Source organism: Camelina sativa, chromosome 18, assembly GCF_000633955.1.
Source record: "Camelina sativa cultivar DH55 chromosome 18, Cs, whole genome shotgun sequence".
In the NCBI taxonomy this organism is placed as follows: Eukaryota; Viridiplantae; Streptophyta; class Magnoliopsida; order Brassicales; family Brassicaceae; genus Camelina; species Camelina sativa.
The window spans coordinates 19691706-19704641 of record NC_025702.1 but is presented as its reverse complement, the minus strand read 5'-3'; the positions used below and the strand labels follow the sequence as shown (position 1 = coordinate 19704641).

The 12936-nt window shown below is 37.0% G+C and overlaps 3 protein-coding genes and 1 non-coding gene across 9 annotated transcripts; 2 read left to right on the top strand and 2 right to left on the bottom strand.

Moving 5' to 3' along the window:
• LOC104762712 lies at positions 128-5915 on the top strand. 4 transcript variants are annotated; one of them, XM_010486063.2, is made up of 21 exons: positions 129-449; positions 757-810; positions 893-1028; positions 1155-1240; positions 1323-1471; positions 1572-1828; positions 1924-2229; positions 2304-2391; positions 2480-2585; positions 2678-2952; positions 3036-3156; positions 3235-3459; positions 3544-3731; positions 3843-4010; positions 4108-4213; positions 4307-4441; positions 4542-4694; positions 4775-4975; positions 5084-5278; positions 5371-5442; positions 5540-5912. In XM_010486063.2, the coding sequence occupies exons 2-21, from the start codon at positions 775-777 to the stop codon at positions 5690-5692; spliced, it is 3156 nt and encodes a 1051-aa protein (XP_010484365.1). In that variant the 5' UTR covers positions 129-449; positions 757-774; the 3' UTR covers positions 5693-5912. The 4 variants fall into 4 exon arrangements, with proteins under 4 accessions (XP_010484363.1, XP_010484364.1, XP_010484365.1 ...); XM_010486064.2 differs by having other exon boundaries at positions 2681-2952; positions 5540-5910; XM_010486061.2 differs by having other exon boundaries at positions 128-449; positions 893-1240; positions 5540-5915.
• Positions 7166-7247, bottom strand: TRNAS-GCU. The gene has a single exon. It is a non-coding gene; the product is annotated as a tRNA-Ser (tRNA).
• LOC104762711 (ubiquitin carboxyl-terminal hydrolase 17-like) lies at positions 7619-11396 on the top strand. Of its 2 annotated transcripts, none has more exons than XM_010486059.2 (12): positions 7619-8202; positions 8356-8471; positions 8569-9170; positions 9271-9356; positions 9497-9582; positions 9662-9824; positions 9917-10031; positions 10137-10294; positions 10382-10466; positions 10548-10701; positions 10852-10913; positions 11003-11291. In XM_010486059.2, exons 1-12 carry the CDS (start codon positions 7919-7921, stop codon positions 11162-11164), a joined length of 2073 nt encoding a protein of 690 aa, XP_010484361.1. In that variant the 5' UTR covers positions 7619-7918; the 3' UTR covers positions 11165-11291. The 2 variants fall into 2 exon arrangements, with proteins under 2 accessions (XP_010484361.1, XP_010484359.1); XM_010486057.2 differs by having other exon boundaries at positions 7620-8202; positions 10548-10763; positions 11003-11396.
• On the bottom strand, positions 11430-12844 carry LOC109130624. 2 transcript variants are annotated; one of them, XM_019240447.1, is made up of 4 exons: positions 12470-12844; positions 12036-12108; positions 11887-11936; positions 11430-11737 (listed from the first exon to the last, which is right to left on the bottom strand). In XM_019240447.1, the coding sequence occupies exons 1-4, from the start codon at positions 12511-12513 to the stop codon at positions 11632-11634; spliced, it is 273 nt and encodes a 90-aa protein (XP_019095992.1). In that variant the 5' UTR covers positions 12514-12844; the 3' UTR covers positions 11430-11631. The 2 variants fall into 2 exon arrangements, with proteins under 2 accessions (XP_019095992.1, XP_019095991.1); XM_019240446.1 differs by having other exon boundaries at positions 11887-11942; positions 12470-12827.

Genomic DNA, 12936 nt, shown 5'->3' with positions numbered 1-12936 from the left:
TATGCAGTTGACACGTCAGATTTACCACCAGAGCGTATTAAAGTCTCCATCACCGTTAATTGACGTCTCCATCCAACGCCGTATATATTTTTTTTCCTTTCTTGGCGCAAGTTTTATTAAGAAAAAAGGAAGATTAAATAAATAAATAAATAGGAAAAACAAAAAAAGAGAAGAAGAAAAATCTTCATCGATCTTCATCTTTATTTACTAATCCACCATTCTCGTTCTTCTTCACTGTGAATTTTGAGTCCAATGATCGTCGTCACTACCTGAATTTTCCCTCCGCCGTAGTCACTTTGAAGAAGAAGAAGAAGAAGAAGAAAAAAAAGTTTTAACAGTTGGTTCTACTGGAGTTTTTTTTTTCTTTTTCTGGTTTCACACTTGTTGACTCCTTCACTGGCCAAACAAAAAAAAAAACTCTCGGAAGAGTCTTCTTCATAGGGAAGAGTGTAAGTAAGCTAATGCATTACTATTTCCCGATTTGACGAGTAGATCGGTTCTTCAATTTCGTGAGTTTTCCGTTCACGATTTCCCTTTCTTTCATGTGGATTTCGTGGAAGAGCTAAAAGTAATTCTCCTTTTTTTTTTTTTTCTTCTTCTTCTCTTTGGCCGTTTCACTACTACAATTTCGCTTTTGTGTATCCTTCGATCCGTTTTGATTTCGTTTCCAGATTAATTTCAGTTGCTATGTTTTAGGGATTTCAGTACAGAACTAAGAGATTTCTGCATTTTGATGATTTCTTCTGAACTTTTTAGGTTAAAAGGTAAGGAGCGATGTTCAAGGAAGCTGGCTTAAGAAGCTTAGGAGAGGTTTGTACTATTTTGTTTTCTTCTCTGTTCAACAGTCTCTATGATTTTGCTGTAACCATTGCTTGTTTTGAGATGGTTATAGGATGTTGTTGGTTCGAGGTGGACTATTGGTAATCGGAAACTGGATGCTAAGTCTGCTGCCAATACCAATTCTGGTCATCCTTTTGGATTTAAGAGTGCGCCTCCATTGTCCTCTGCAACTAAACCCGCCGCTAGAGGTAATAATAATAACTATGGTGGCTCAAGTTCAGATGAAGAGACATTCGAGAGGCAACACTCACCTCAACGCTCTCCTCAAGATTATAAAATTCATGTTCGTTTGCCTCACGTATATAATATGGCAGCTCAAAATGGACTTGGACGTAATGGTGCAAAGGTCTTTGGTGCTGATGAGTTTTCAGACTCAGCTACAAGCACTGAAGTTTCATATGTACTTGCTTCCCCCCCCTTCTGTCATGTTTTCTTTTAAAACCTTACTGTCTTGTTCTCTGATTTGATTATAACTTTTACAGGAAGCAGAAGCTTGTGGTGTGCGGAACAATGTATCTTCCCATAATGAATTTGAAAGAAGAAATGTTGAGGCTGGAACTTCAGGAAGGCCCCAGAACGGGACAATCACTTCAACCAGTTCATTGCCTCGTTTTCCCACCTTTCATGCCAGGTTGAGTTTCTTATCTGATTTATATATTTTGTTGTCTTGTTTCTTTTCTCCCTCTGTCATTTATTCATTTCCTTCATTTTTTTGTGTGGTTTGAATGCAGTGAGCAAGGTCCATGGTCTGCCATGATTGCCTATGAAGCCTGTGTGCGGCTATGTCTTCATTCATGGTCAACAGATAGTGTCAGCGAAGCTTCTTACTTCCTGAACAATGAATGCAAGATAATGAGGAATGCATTTAGTTTGCAGAGGTTTTTTCTTCAATCTGAAGAAGAGTTACTGGGAAAGGGACCTTCTGAGTTGGTTACCGAGACATCTGCTCCAAAATCTAAGAAGACTATTGGAAAGATTAGACTCCAAGGTATACACATTTGTATTTCTTTTCCTCACACTGCATTTGACCACTTGTAGAAATTTCAGTAGTTGTGCTTACAAGAGTATGATTTTTTTGTACAGTTCGTAGAATTAAAATGGGATTAGATCCACCTCCTGGCTGTAACATTGCAACACTAAAGGTCTCCAAGGAAAAACTCGATGTTGTTCGTCACCATATTGAGGAACTGAATTCGACTTTATCTTCTGGCTGGAAAGCAGCCAAGAAAGTTCATGTCACTCCCCAAGTTCCTCTTAATGGTTCACTTTCGCGTCAAAGTTTGGCTTACCTGCAGGCTGCTGCTCGCTACCTTAAGCAGGTTTCCAAGGCCGTTAAAAACGAAATTGTTACATCTCACACTGGACCGCAGACTTATGAAGCAGTACAAGGTACTGCATCATACTTTGGACATAACTCATTGGTCTTATACTGGTCATCAATATCTGATTCTTTCTGTTTTCAGAAACATATTCATGTTCATTGAGGTTAAAGAGCTCTGCTGAAGAGGATCAAATTAAGACGCAACCTGGATCTGGCGAGACGTTTATTTTGTATGTGCCCTTGTTTACTCACGTGAGCTCTTACGGATCATTCTTTCTACTCCTTTCTAGTAGATCTTGATATTCTTTTCTCTTGTAGTTTACCAGATAGTCTTGGTGATGATTTGATTACCGAAGTTCGAGATTCGAAGGGGCAACTTCTTGGCCGTGTCGTAGCTCAGCTAGCAGCTATAGCTGATGATCCGGTAAGATTCTCTTGCTGTCTCACACATATTATGTTTTCATATTACTGACAATGAAGCTGAGGATCTTATGTTTTCTTCTTTTCTTTCTGAAGCAGAGTGACAAACTGCGATGGTTGCCAATATATCATGAACCAGAGCATGAACTAATTGGGAGAATCCAACTTCAGTTTACTTACTCAAGTAGTTTAGATGAAAAAACCAAATGTGGGTTAGTGGCAGAAACTTCAGCGTATGATCTTGTCCTCGAGGTGGCTATGAAAGAGGAACGGTTTCAGCGAAAAAATTTATTGTTTAAGGGACCATGGCATTGGATGATAACTCGATTTGCATCCTATTACGGCGTTTCAGATGCATACACTAGATTAAGGTAATTATTGAGTGAGTCAGAATGTTGTGTGTGTCTTAAATTTCTTTTGTGGTAATTAAGCAATGTTTTGTGAGAACTTGCAGATATCTTTCTTATGTCATGGATGTCGCATCGCCTACCAAGGATTGTCTTGATCTGATTTATGATTTTCTACTCCCTATTATAATGAAAAGCAACTACAAGGCTGTATTGAGTCATCAAGAGGTGGGTTAGTTTTGATTATTAAATTGTTTCTTTAGTATTCAAGTAGTTTACTTCAATTTTTGGTCCTTTTTTTGTCAGAATCGATTACTTGGGGAAATTGACGAACAAATTCAACAGATTCTCGCTTCAGCATTTGAGAATTATAAATCACTTGATGAACTGTCTTTCTCCGGGATGAAAGATGTTTTCGAATCTGCTACGGGGACTCCAGCACCTGCTATAGAATCAGCTGTCAAGCTCTATGGTCTTCGCAATGATGTATTAACCCCTGAGGCACAGTTGAAACTCTGCAGATATTTTCAGGTATTAAATCAAACTTTTATCTGTTTCAGAACCATCTTTTCTTAAGTTGTATATGTGATTCATCACTTACGGACAACACTTCAGGCTGCTTCAAAGAAGAGGTCAAGAAGACATTTATTGGAAACAAACGATTTACTCAACCGTAGTGAAGGTGCACCAGTTGATCCCATGGCGCTTCCAGCTTCTTATCAAAAGATGAAGTCTCTAATCTTGAGCCTTAAAAATGAAATATCCAGTGACATAGCGATCCATAACTGCAATGTGCTTCCAAGGTTTGTTTAAGACTCAAGTCAAAGATATGTAGCATATATGTTAACTCGGTATGAATGGTTTGCTTCTCACTTTGTCTTTCTAATGATTTCTCTCTGTCAACTTTTGAACAGCTTTATAGACCTTCCAAATTATTCAGCGGCAATATATAGTGTTGATCTCTGCAATAGGCTCCGGGAATTTCTTCTTGTATGGCCTCCTCCTGGACCATCACCTGCGGTTGTTGAGCTAGTTATTACGACTGCTGATTTTCAGAGAGATATATCTAGCTGGAACATAAAGTAAGTTCACTAACTAATTTTTAACTTCCATATTGTTTTTTAGACATTCCTGTGACCGATAGGCACCTTATATGGTCTTGGTCTTGTCATGTTGCAGTCCTATTAAAGGTGGCGTTAATGCCAAGGAGCTTTTCTATTCATATATTACAACCTGGATTGAAGAGAAAAGACGAGTTTTATATGAACTCTGCAAGCTAGAGACGGTACTAATCATGCAAATGAGTTCTTCCAAGTTTAATCATATACTGCAGAAAGTAGAACATTCTAAGTACATTCTATCTGCTTTCACTTTTCAGTCAAAAGCATGTGGCGAGATTCCGGGATTGACTTCTCCATTTGTCGATGAGATGTATGAAAGACTCAATGGGACACTTGATGAATACGATATCATCATTAGGCGATGGCCAGAATACGCAATATCCTTGGAGAAAGTAAGTCGAACAGCAAAGACTCCTTTTAACTCCAATCATATGTTATGTTGTTGTTTAAATAGATCATAATCTAAGTGTTGCTGTTGTTCCATGGAAAAAGGTTGTAGCAGACTCAGAAAAGGCAATAGTTGAAGCCATGGAGAAACAATTTGCTGAGATTTTGTCTCCGTTAAAGGAAAGTAAAATATTTGGCCTGAAAATTGTCCAGAAATTTACCAAAGGCACTCCTAATCCTTATTCTGTTCCAAAAGAGGTATGTTTGCTTATTGTATAATTTTGCAAGTTTTTTCTGGATGTAAGAGGAGAAGACATTGACGCCATTTTGGGTTTCAGCTTGGAGTTCTTCTCAACTCAATGAAAAGAGTGCTTGACATTTTACGCCCGAGTATAGAGAACCGATTCAAATTGTGGAATTCATATATCCCTGATGGAGAAAATAGAGTCTTGGGAGAGCGGTTAAGTGAGGTGACAGTTTTGTTAAGAGCCAAATTCAGAAGTTATATGCAAGCGCTTGTGGAGAAACTCGCAGAGAATGTATGTACTCTCTCTAATTATCTTCCAAAAATTCGATTTTCTTCTGCGTTTTGTTCTCAGAGCCAGCTTTTGTTAAAATCAATTTCTTGATTTTGTTTATGTTAACAGACGAGGATACAAAGTCAGATGAAGCTAAAGACCATCATCCACGACTTAAGAGAAACCACAGCAGAACCGGATGTTAGAAACAGAATGACGGCATTGAAGGATTTGCTAGACAAAACAATCGATCATCTACACGGTGTTTTCTTACCCGATGTGTTTGTGTCAATCTGCAGAGGAATCTGGGACCGAATGGGACAGGTTAGAGACATCATTACATTTCATTACACTGGTTGTTTTTGTCTTCTGCAATTACCTCCTTCAATGTTCTGTTCCTTTTTTTTTCTATACAGGATGTGCTTCGTCTTTTGGAAGATAGGAAAGATAATGTGACTTGGCACAAAGGACCGAGGATCGCAGTTTCTGTAAGTGTTGTTTTGAAACCTTTTCGGGAGCTGTCAGAATCTTTTTGTTGTTGTTGTTGTTGCCTTGTTTCCTGATCTAATTGTTTGATAAGTTCAGGTTTTAGATGAAATATTTGCGACACAAATGCAAAGCTTGCTTGGAAACGCATTGAAGCCGGAGCACTTGGAGCCACCAAGATCAATGATGGAACTCAGGTCTATGCTATGCAAAGATTCTACAAATCACAGAGAAGGAGGCTACAACTACTAGCATCAGTGATAGCCGGTGAAGAATCTGGTTCTTTTTGTTTTACTGTGTTTGATTCATTGGCATTGTATGGTATGGAGAAGTTATGGGTTTTGCTAAGCGCAAATGTAGTTAAAAAAAAAGGTTAAACAGAGAGTGTAACTGTACTGTATGTAGTAAAAAGTTGAAAAGAAAAGAAAAAGAGACTCACATTTTGTAACAACGGAGTTTAGTGATGCAAATCGTTGACTCTGGTTAGAAAAGGCGCGTGTTAACGTCTCTTAGTTGGGGCACTAAAGTTGCCTTAACAGGCGAGCGACTTAACCACTCGGCCAAAGCGACATGTTGCTAAACGTGCCGCAATAAATATATATGTATACTAGTACAATTGAATGCCATCACATTTATTGTTAAAGCCATTAATTTGTTACCTAAAATATCCACTAATGTATTTAACTCATGATTCTATTTAAGATTATAAAAAACAATTAAAGAAAATATTTTTTAAAATTTTAAATTTGATTCTCCTTTCATCTTTGCTTGCTTATAATACATGAAATTATTAAAAATCTATTTTTATTTTCATATACTATGACTCAAATTTAAAAAAACGGATATCTATTACTCTATTAATATAAATGGTGTGTTGACCAAGCCACTTCAGCTAAAACGTTTAGATAATAATTCAGAGTCTTATTATATATAAAATCAAAATCAATCTAAATCTGAATGAGCCGGAAGCTTCACTTAATAAGAATCAAAATTTTAAATTTATGTATGATTAGTTTGGTTTGTAAAGTTGATTGTTTTAATTCTACCTTATATAGTAGACTTCAAAATTGATATCTAAACTTAATAGAATTTCTAAAATTATGAATATTTAAACATATTAAAAATTTAAAATAACACATATGGGTTATATTGCATGATGGTTTGTATGATGGGACGGGTTTGCATCGATATTACTATAAATTCAAGTATCATTAATCTAATACTTAAACACGAGTTAATTAAATCCTTATGTTATTATTTTTAACAATACCAAAATAAGATATGCAATCTTAAAAATTATTAAATAAATCTAAATTTAAAGGTAAATAAATATAAATTAAACACATTTATTTTGGAAATAAAACTAAGAAACAAGTTATATAATTTTTTAAAAATATAAATCATGATAATAAAATAATTTCTTATCACAAATTAGAATTATTTTGAATTTTAAAATTTAGATAAATGACATTATAAATTAAAATACAATATATAATAATTTGTTTTATGGTGTATCGCGGATCGTCATCTAATATGATAATAATAATAATAATAAGTTGAAAAAAAAAAAAAAAGTAGAGAGACTCACATTTTTTTACAACGGACCAGGTTTAGTGGTGCAGATCGTTGACTCTGGTTAAAGACAGATAAGAGACGGTTAGAAAAGGCGCGTGGTCTCTCTTAGTTGGGCACTAAAATAAAATTGCAAAAAAAAAGAAAAAGAAACGTCGCCTGAGAGATTCGAACTCTCGCGGGAAAATCCCACTCACTTAGCAGGCGAGCGCCTTAACCACTCGGCCAAAGCGACGTTGTTACTAATCACGCCACAATAATAAAATATATAATAATAAAATAATGGCTTCCAAAATTAAATAAATCTACGGCAGAACCAACCCAACTACGATTACATAAAATTGTACTTTCAGGTAGTTCGGTTCGTTATAGTTTTTGAACTATTCGGTTTGGTTCCGAATAAGTTTTTTGGGGTCAATAAGTGGCCAAAGCCTCACGAATATATAAAAGTCTTGAAGATTCCCAAACGATAGAACCAGAGCAACCCTTTCTAATAAGTTTTTTTAAGAAGAAGGGACCAAAACACACAAAAGAGAGAACAAAAAAAAAAAATCGAAAACGACAAAAGAGAGGAGAACAAGTGGACGTTTATTCCCTCCTTTCTTCTCTTTCTCTCTCTACAAACAAACACACAAATTCCTGATTTCTTCTTCTCTCTTCTCTCTCTCTCTCTAGCTTTTTTAGTCTCTCCAGATGCCCAAATCCTTCACCCGCCGTCGCTTCTCTAACCTCCGCCGTCTTAGATTCCACATTTACTCATCATACTCTCACCATCACCCACCTCCTCTGCATCATCATCAATCTCTCTTTGTTTGTGTAGTAGACAAATGTTAGTTATAATCTCCTCCTCCTCCTCCTCCTACGATTCCTCTCTTCTGGCCTCTCTTGTCTGAGATTTTATTTACAATGCCTGAAACTGGAGGAGTCCTAGGGTTTCGTTTTATCTTGATTGGGTTTATCCTGTTGGTGTTTCTCCTCATTCGCCGCCAATGGAGATCTGCTTCTGTCAGGAGAGACCAAGTCATCCGTCTCATTGCTTTAGCCACCGAGGAATCTCATCTCGCTGAGGAGGTTCGAGTTCGATCCCCAACTGTTGCCGCCGACGACTCCGTTTCGGACGTTTATCGTTGCGCTGTTTGTCTTTACCCTACCTCTACTCGTTGCGCCAAGTGCAAATCTGTTCGTTACTGGTTCGTTTTCTCTCAAATTTGATTCTTTTTTAATATTTGAAGATGGCTAGTTTTTAGAATCCGATCGATCACGAAGTAAAGTTTAGATTTTTATTTCGGTTCTGTTCTATTTCCCTTTCAAAAAATTCGTTCTTTTTGTTTTTGGTTGGGTAGTTCTAGCAAGTGTCAGATTCTTCATTGGCGACGAGGTCACAAGGATGAATGTAGATCGCCTTCTCTTCCTGATTACGATGAAGAAGAAGAAAGGGAAGATTCTGTTCATTCTGATGGTAACTTTAGATACTTGAGATTTAGCTTTTGATTTGATCTATAAAGGTTTCACATTTGGTGGTTTGTGGTTTTTTGATGACTTGAACCTCTCTGCAGATGCCAAAGAGTCGCATTTTGAACTTCTATCTCGTATGACTGGAATTGAATCATCATTATCAGAAATACCCTCCAATGATAATGGCAAGTCTGTTGATGTTTCCTTTGATATGTCTACAAGTAGGCCTAGTATTCATAAAGTGCAAGCTACATCTGAAGCTGTTGATTTCACTACTTCTATAAGCAAAAAGGATGATAATCTCTATGAGACCAGGCCACTAAGTAGGAAGAAATCACGTTATCGTACAGAGAAGGTTGAATCAGCCAGAAAGAATGATGCAAAGCCGCGGAAAATTGGCAATCAAAACTCACGCAGGTCAGGTGATTCGGCTGAAATGTCGATTTCAGAACAGTTTTTGTCAGTTGGGTATGAAGAAGAAATGAATGCACTTGGACATGGAAGAATTACATCTGAACCATCTAGTGCTTCTGCTGCAATGTCATCTTCAACTGTTCTCCTACCTTTAAAACCTATTAGTAAGCCAAAAGTGTCCCAAGGTTCATCAAGTAGTGGATTGAAAACATCGGTGCAGAAAGTTGTTCAGCATTTTAGACCCCCAAAATCGTCAAATATATGTCAACCTTCCAGTTCTATTGATGAGGTTTATAGATAATATGATTGCAAGTTTAAGTTTTTTTAACACATGATTATATCTACTGCCATTATCCCATTAATGTTTCTGTTTCTTTTTTTGTGTGCAGATGAGCTTCTCTTATGACTTGTTTGTGAAACTCTACTGTGATGGAGTAGAATTACAGCCATTTGGCCTTGTGAACTTAGGGAACAGGTACGTATCGATCTATCTTTAACTTTTCTTGCTTATAGCTCAATGATATTTTTGGGAGAAATACTAGTATTAAGCTGTGGACGGACCCTTTTTTAACGTACTTATATTAATGCCTATCACTTACATTATTACTTTTGTAGTTGTTATGCAAATGCTGTTCTTCAGTGCTTGGCATTTACTCGGCCACTTATATCTTACCTTATTCGGGGATTACACTCTAAAACATGTAAGCTGCACACCAAAATGATTATTACTGCTCCGTTTTGTAACTATGTGGAATCTTATCTTGATAGTTGGATTTTCAGGTAGAAAGAAGAGTTGGTGTTTTGTTTGTGAGTTTGAATACTTAATTTTAAAGGCGAGGGGTGGAGAATCTCCTCTATCACCTATCAAGATCTTGTCAAAATTACAAAAGATCGGGAAGCAGCTTGGCCCTGGAAAGGAAGAAGATGCACACGAGTTTTTAAGGTGAATCCATATGTGTTATGCTTTTGGTATTTTTTTCTTTAATTCAATATTTACGCAAAGGTGTTCACATTGTTCTTTCATAAGAATGCCAGGTGTGCTGTTGATACAATGCAATCTGTTTTTCTGAAAGAGGCTGATGCAGCTGGTCCGTTTGCTGAAGAAACTACTTTAGTAGGCCTTACGTTTGGTGGATATCTTCACTCCAAGGTTTTATTATTAGCAAATTGTTGTATATTGCCTTTATTACCAAAATTAGAGCATTGTCTGTTGCTTTTTGTTAGCATTCAAGTAATCATCCACTTTATTACACAGATTAAATGCATGAAATGCCTCCACAAATCTGAGCGATCAGAGCTGATGATGGATCTTACTGTTGAGATCGATGGGGATATAGGAAGCCTTGAAGAAGCACTTGCTCAATTTACAGCCTACGAAGTCCTAGATGGAGAGAACCGGTACTTCTGTGGCAGGTAGTAGAAATTTTCTATTGGAAACTTAATATATACGTTAGGAAAGCTACTACTAATTCCTTTGCCTTCTTTATACAACAACCACAGATGTAAATCTTACCAGAAAGCCAAAAAGAAACTGATGATACTGGAAGGACCCAATATTCTTAATGTCGTGCTGAAACGTTTTCAGGTGAGTCTTCATCCTCGTTAGTTTGATGGTGTCTACTACTATTGGGTTTCCTCGGAAGAATGATTTCTTTTGGTCATGCAGTCTGATAACTTTGGGAAGCTGAGCAAACCAATACATTTTCCCGAGCTTCTCGATATTAGCCCGTATATGAGTGACCAAAAGCACGGGGAGCATCCCGTATATAGTCTCTACGCAGTGGTGGTGCATTTGGATGCTATGAGCACTTCATTTTCAGGTCATTATGTTTGCTACATAAAAACCCTTCATGGAGATTGGTTCAAAATTGATGACAGCAATGTAGGTCTCAGCAGTATACCATTTAAATCTATATTATATATATATATATATTTATCGAAACTTGATTTTTGATTCTGAGAATTCGTAGGTTTTCCCGGTGCAGTTAGAGACTGTATTACTAGAAGGAGCTTACATGCTTCTTTATGCAAGGTGAGAATACAAAGAGAGAGGACTCGCACATATCATCATAAAAACCAAACTCTTGTTCATTTATTAATATCCTCTTCTTTCTTTGGCAGAGATTCTCCGAGACCGCTGAGCAAGAACGGTGGTGGTCGGAAATCAAAGGGAAGAAGAAGTTTGGCCGCAATTCCATCAACAACAAGACACGGCAACAAACAGAGAGACAGTTTGTTGCCGCGTGTGGACTCGTCGAGTGGAAGTCTATCGTCACTGTTTAGCTCATCAGACACAACAAGCTCATGTAGCACAAAAGACTCATCAGGAGGCATTGAGAATTTATCAGATTACCTGTTTGGTGAAGTTGAACCGGTTTGGAAACTAGACCGTCGTGATTCATCTGCTCAAACGTTTTATTGAGGGGTTTAATTGTTGAGTCCTGTTGGCCATCATTTTTTTTACTTTGGAACCAACAAGCCAAAAAATAAATAGAAAGTGATCATTTTTTGAATCCACACTATAGTGGAGCTGAAGTGTACAGTTTTGAATAACTCTGTTCATCTTTCTTCACTTCTCAAATCCAATTTACACTACATAAATAATACATTGTCAATTGAATAAAAATCGTAAGATCTGTGCTCAAAGCAACCACTGAATTGAATTGACTAACACATCGTAAATTTTGAGTTCTCGGTCGGTGAGAAATGAGAAAGAATGAAAATATCTAGTTCCACATTGGTGTTTTTTTTTACTTTAGCCCAAATTCTTGAATTGTTCTTGTGGCCAGTGTAAGAACGTCTACAAACGCAGAGAAGGAAGCGCGAAGAAGCCTTGCCTCTATTGCTTCAAAATGCCTGTAAAACTTATCTGGTGAGAAAAGATCGAAACTAGTATAAAGAAGTACGCTAAGTCGAATAGAACCCGACAGATGTCTAGTTAAAAAATCAGTCTTGTAATCGATCTAAGCGATTCAACGATCAAATAAGGCAATGGAAGGACTCACACCGAAAGCTTGTTGTTTGATACCGACATAACTCTTCTCACCTTATCAGGCTGCAACTGCATTAGTGATGATCACACAACAGAACCAATTCTTACATGGGTGAAATTGGAAATTCGATTATTATTCATATGTTGGAGTACAATTCAAACCTCTTTATCAACAGCCAATGATGTGTAAGCAATCGAAGCATGTTCTTCTGACTCGAAATTCACATCCAAATTACTGCAAAAGATAAACAGGCAAAAGCTCTGTTACATCAAATCCCCAACTTCCCATTATGAAGAAACAAGTCTATAACAACAGTGTAATCCTCTTGAGAAACCCTAAGCCCAGCCCTAAAAAGCAAGTTTAGAAGTTCGAATTAAACCTAATTGAGCGGAGTTATGAAACTAACTAGGTCGTATTACTCTGTTTATGTGGGGGTAAAGATCGAAACTTTTGAGTCTATTCCTTCAAATTGATGAGACCCAAGATTTCTATTAATCTAATCTGTAACTAAGAGCTGAATCGAATCACTAGAGAGAAGTATCGAAAAATTCCCAAATAAGAGAAGCCAAGTAAGAGAATTTACAACAGAACATACCAGCAAAAATCCCAGGTTTGGTCAGAACGAACAGATGCAGCCATTTTCTTGTGCTCCTTCGTTCGTCAATGGAGGTTAACACATTATTCAAAACTCATTCAAATCAATCCAACACAAAAACAAGTGGTCAGTTTAGTCACTCAAAACAATGATTGATCTTTAGAACCAAACAGAGAAACTGCAAGCTCTCAATTTCTCAATCCAATTCGAGAAAGCAGCAATTGAATGCTCTCCTTAAGCAAAAATTGTTAAAAGTTAAGCGATTTGATCAAATACAATTCGAGACCAAATTACCAATTATGAGACGAACTGATTACAGATTAGCTAAATTAGAGTAATCTAGAAAATAAGGTTTTTTTATACACTCTTTTATTGAAACAAAACGACACCGTTGCGTGAACCTTAGGTTTTAAGGGCGTGAAGAGTGTGAGGCGCGTGGCTAGGGTTTTGTGTTTTTTTTTTCGATA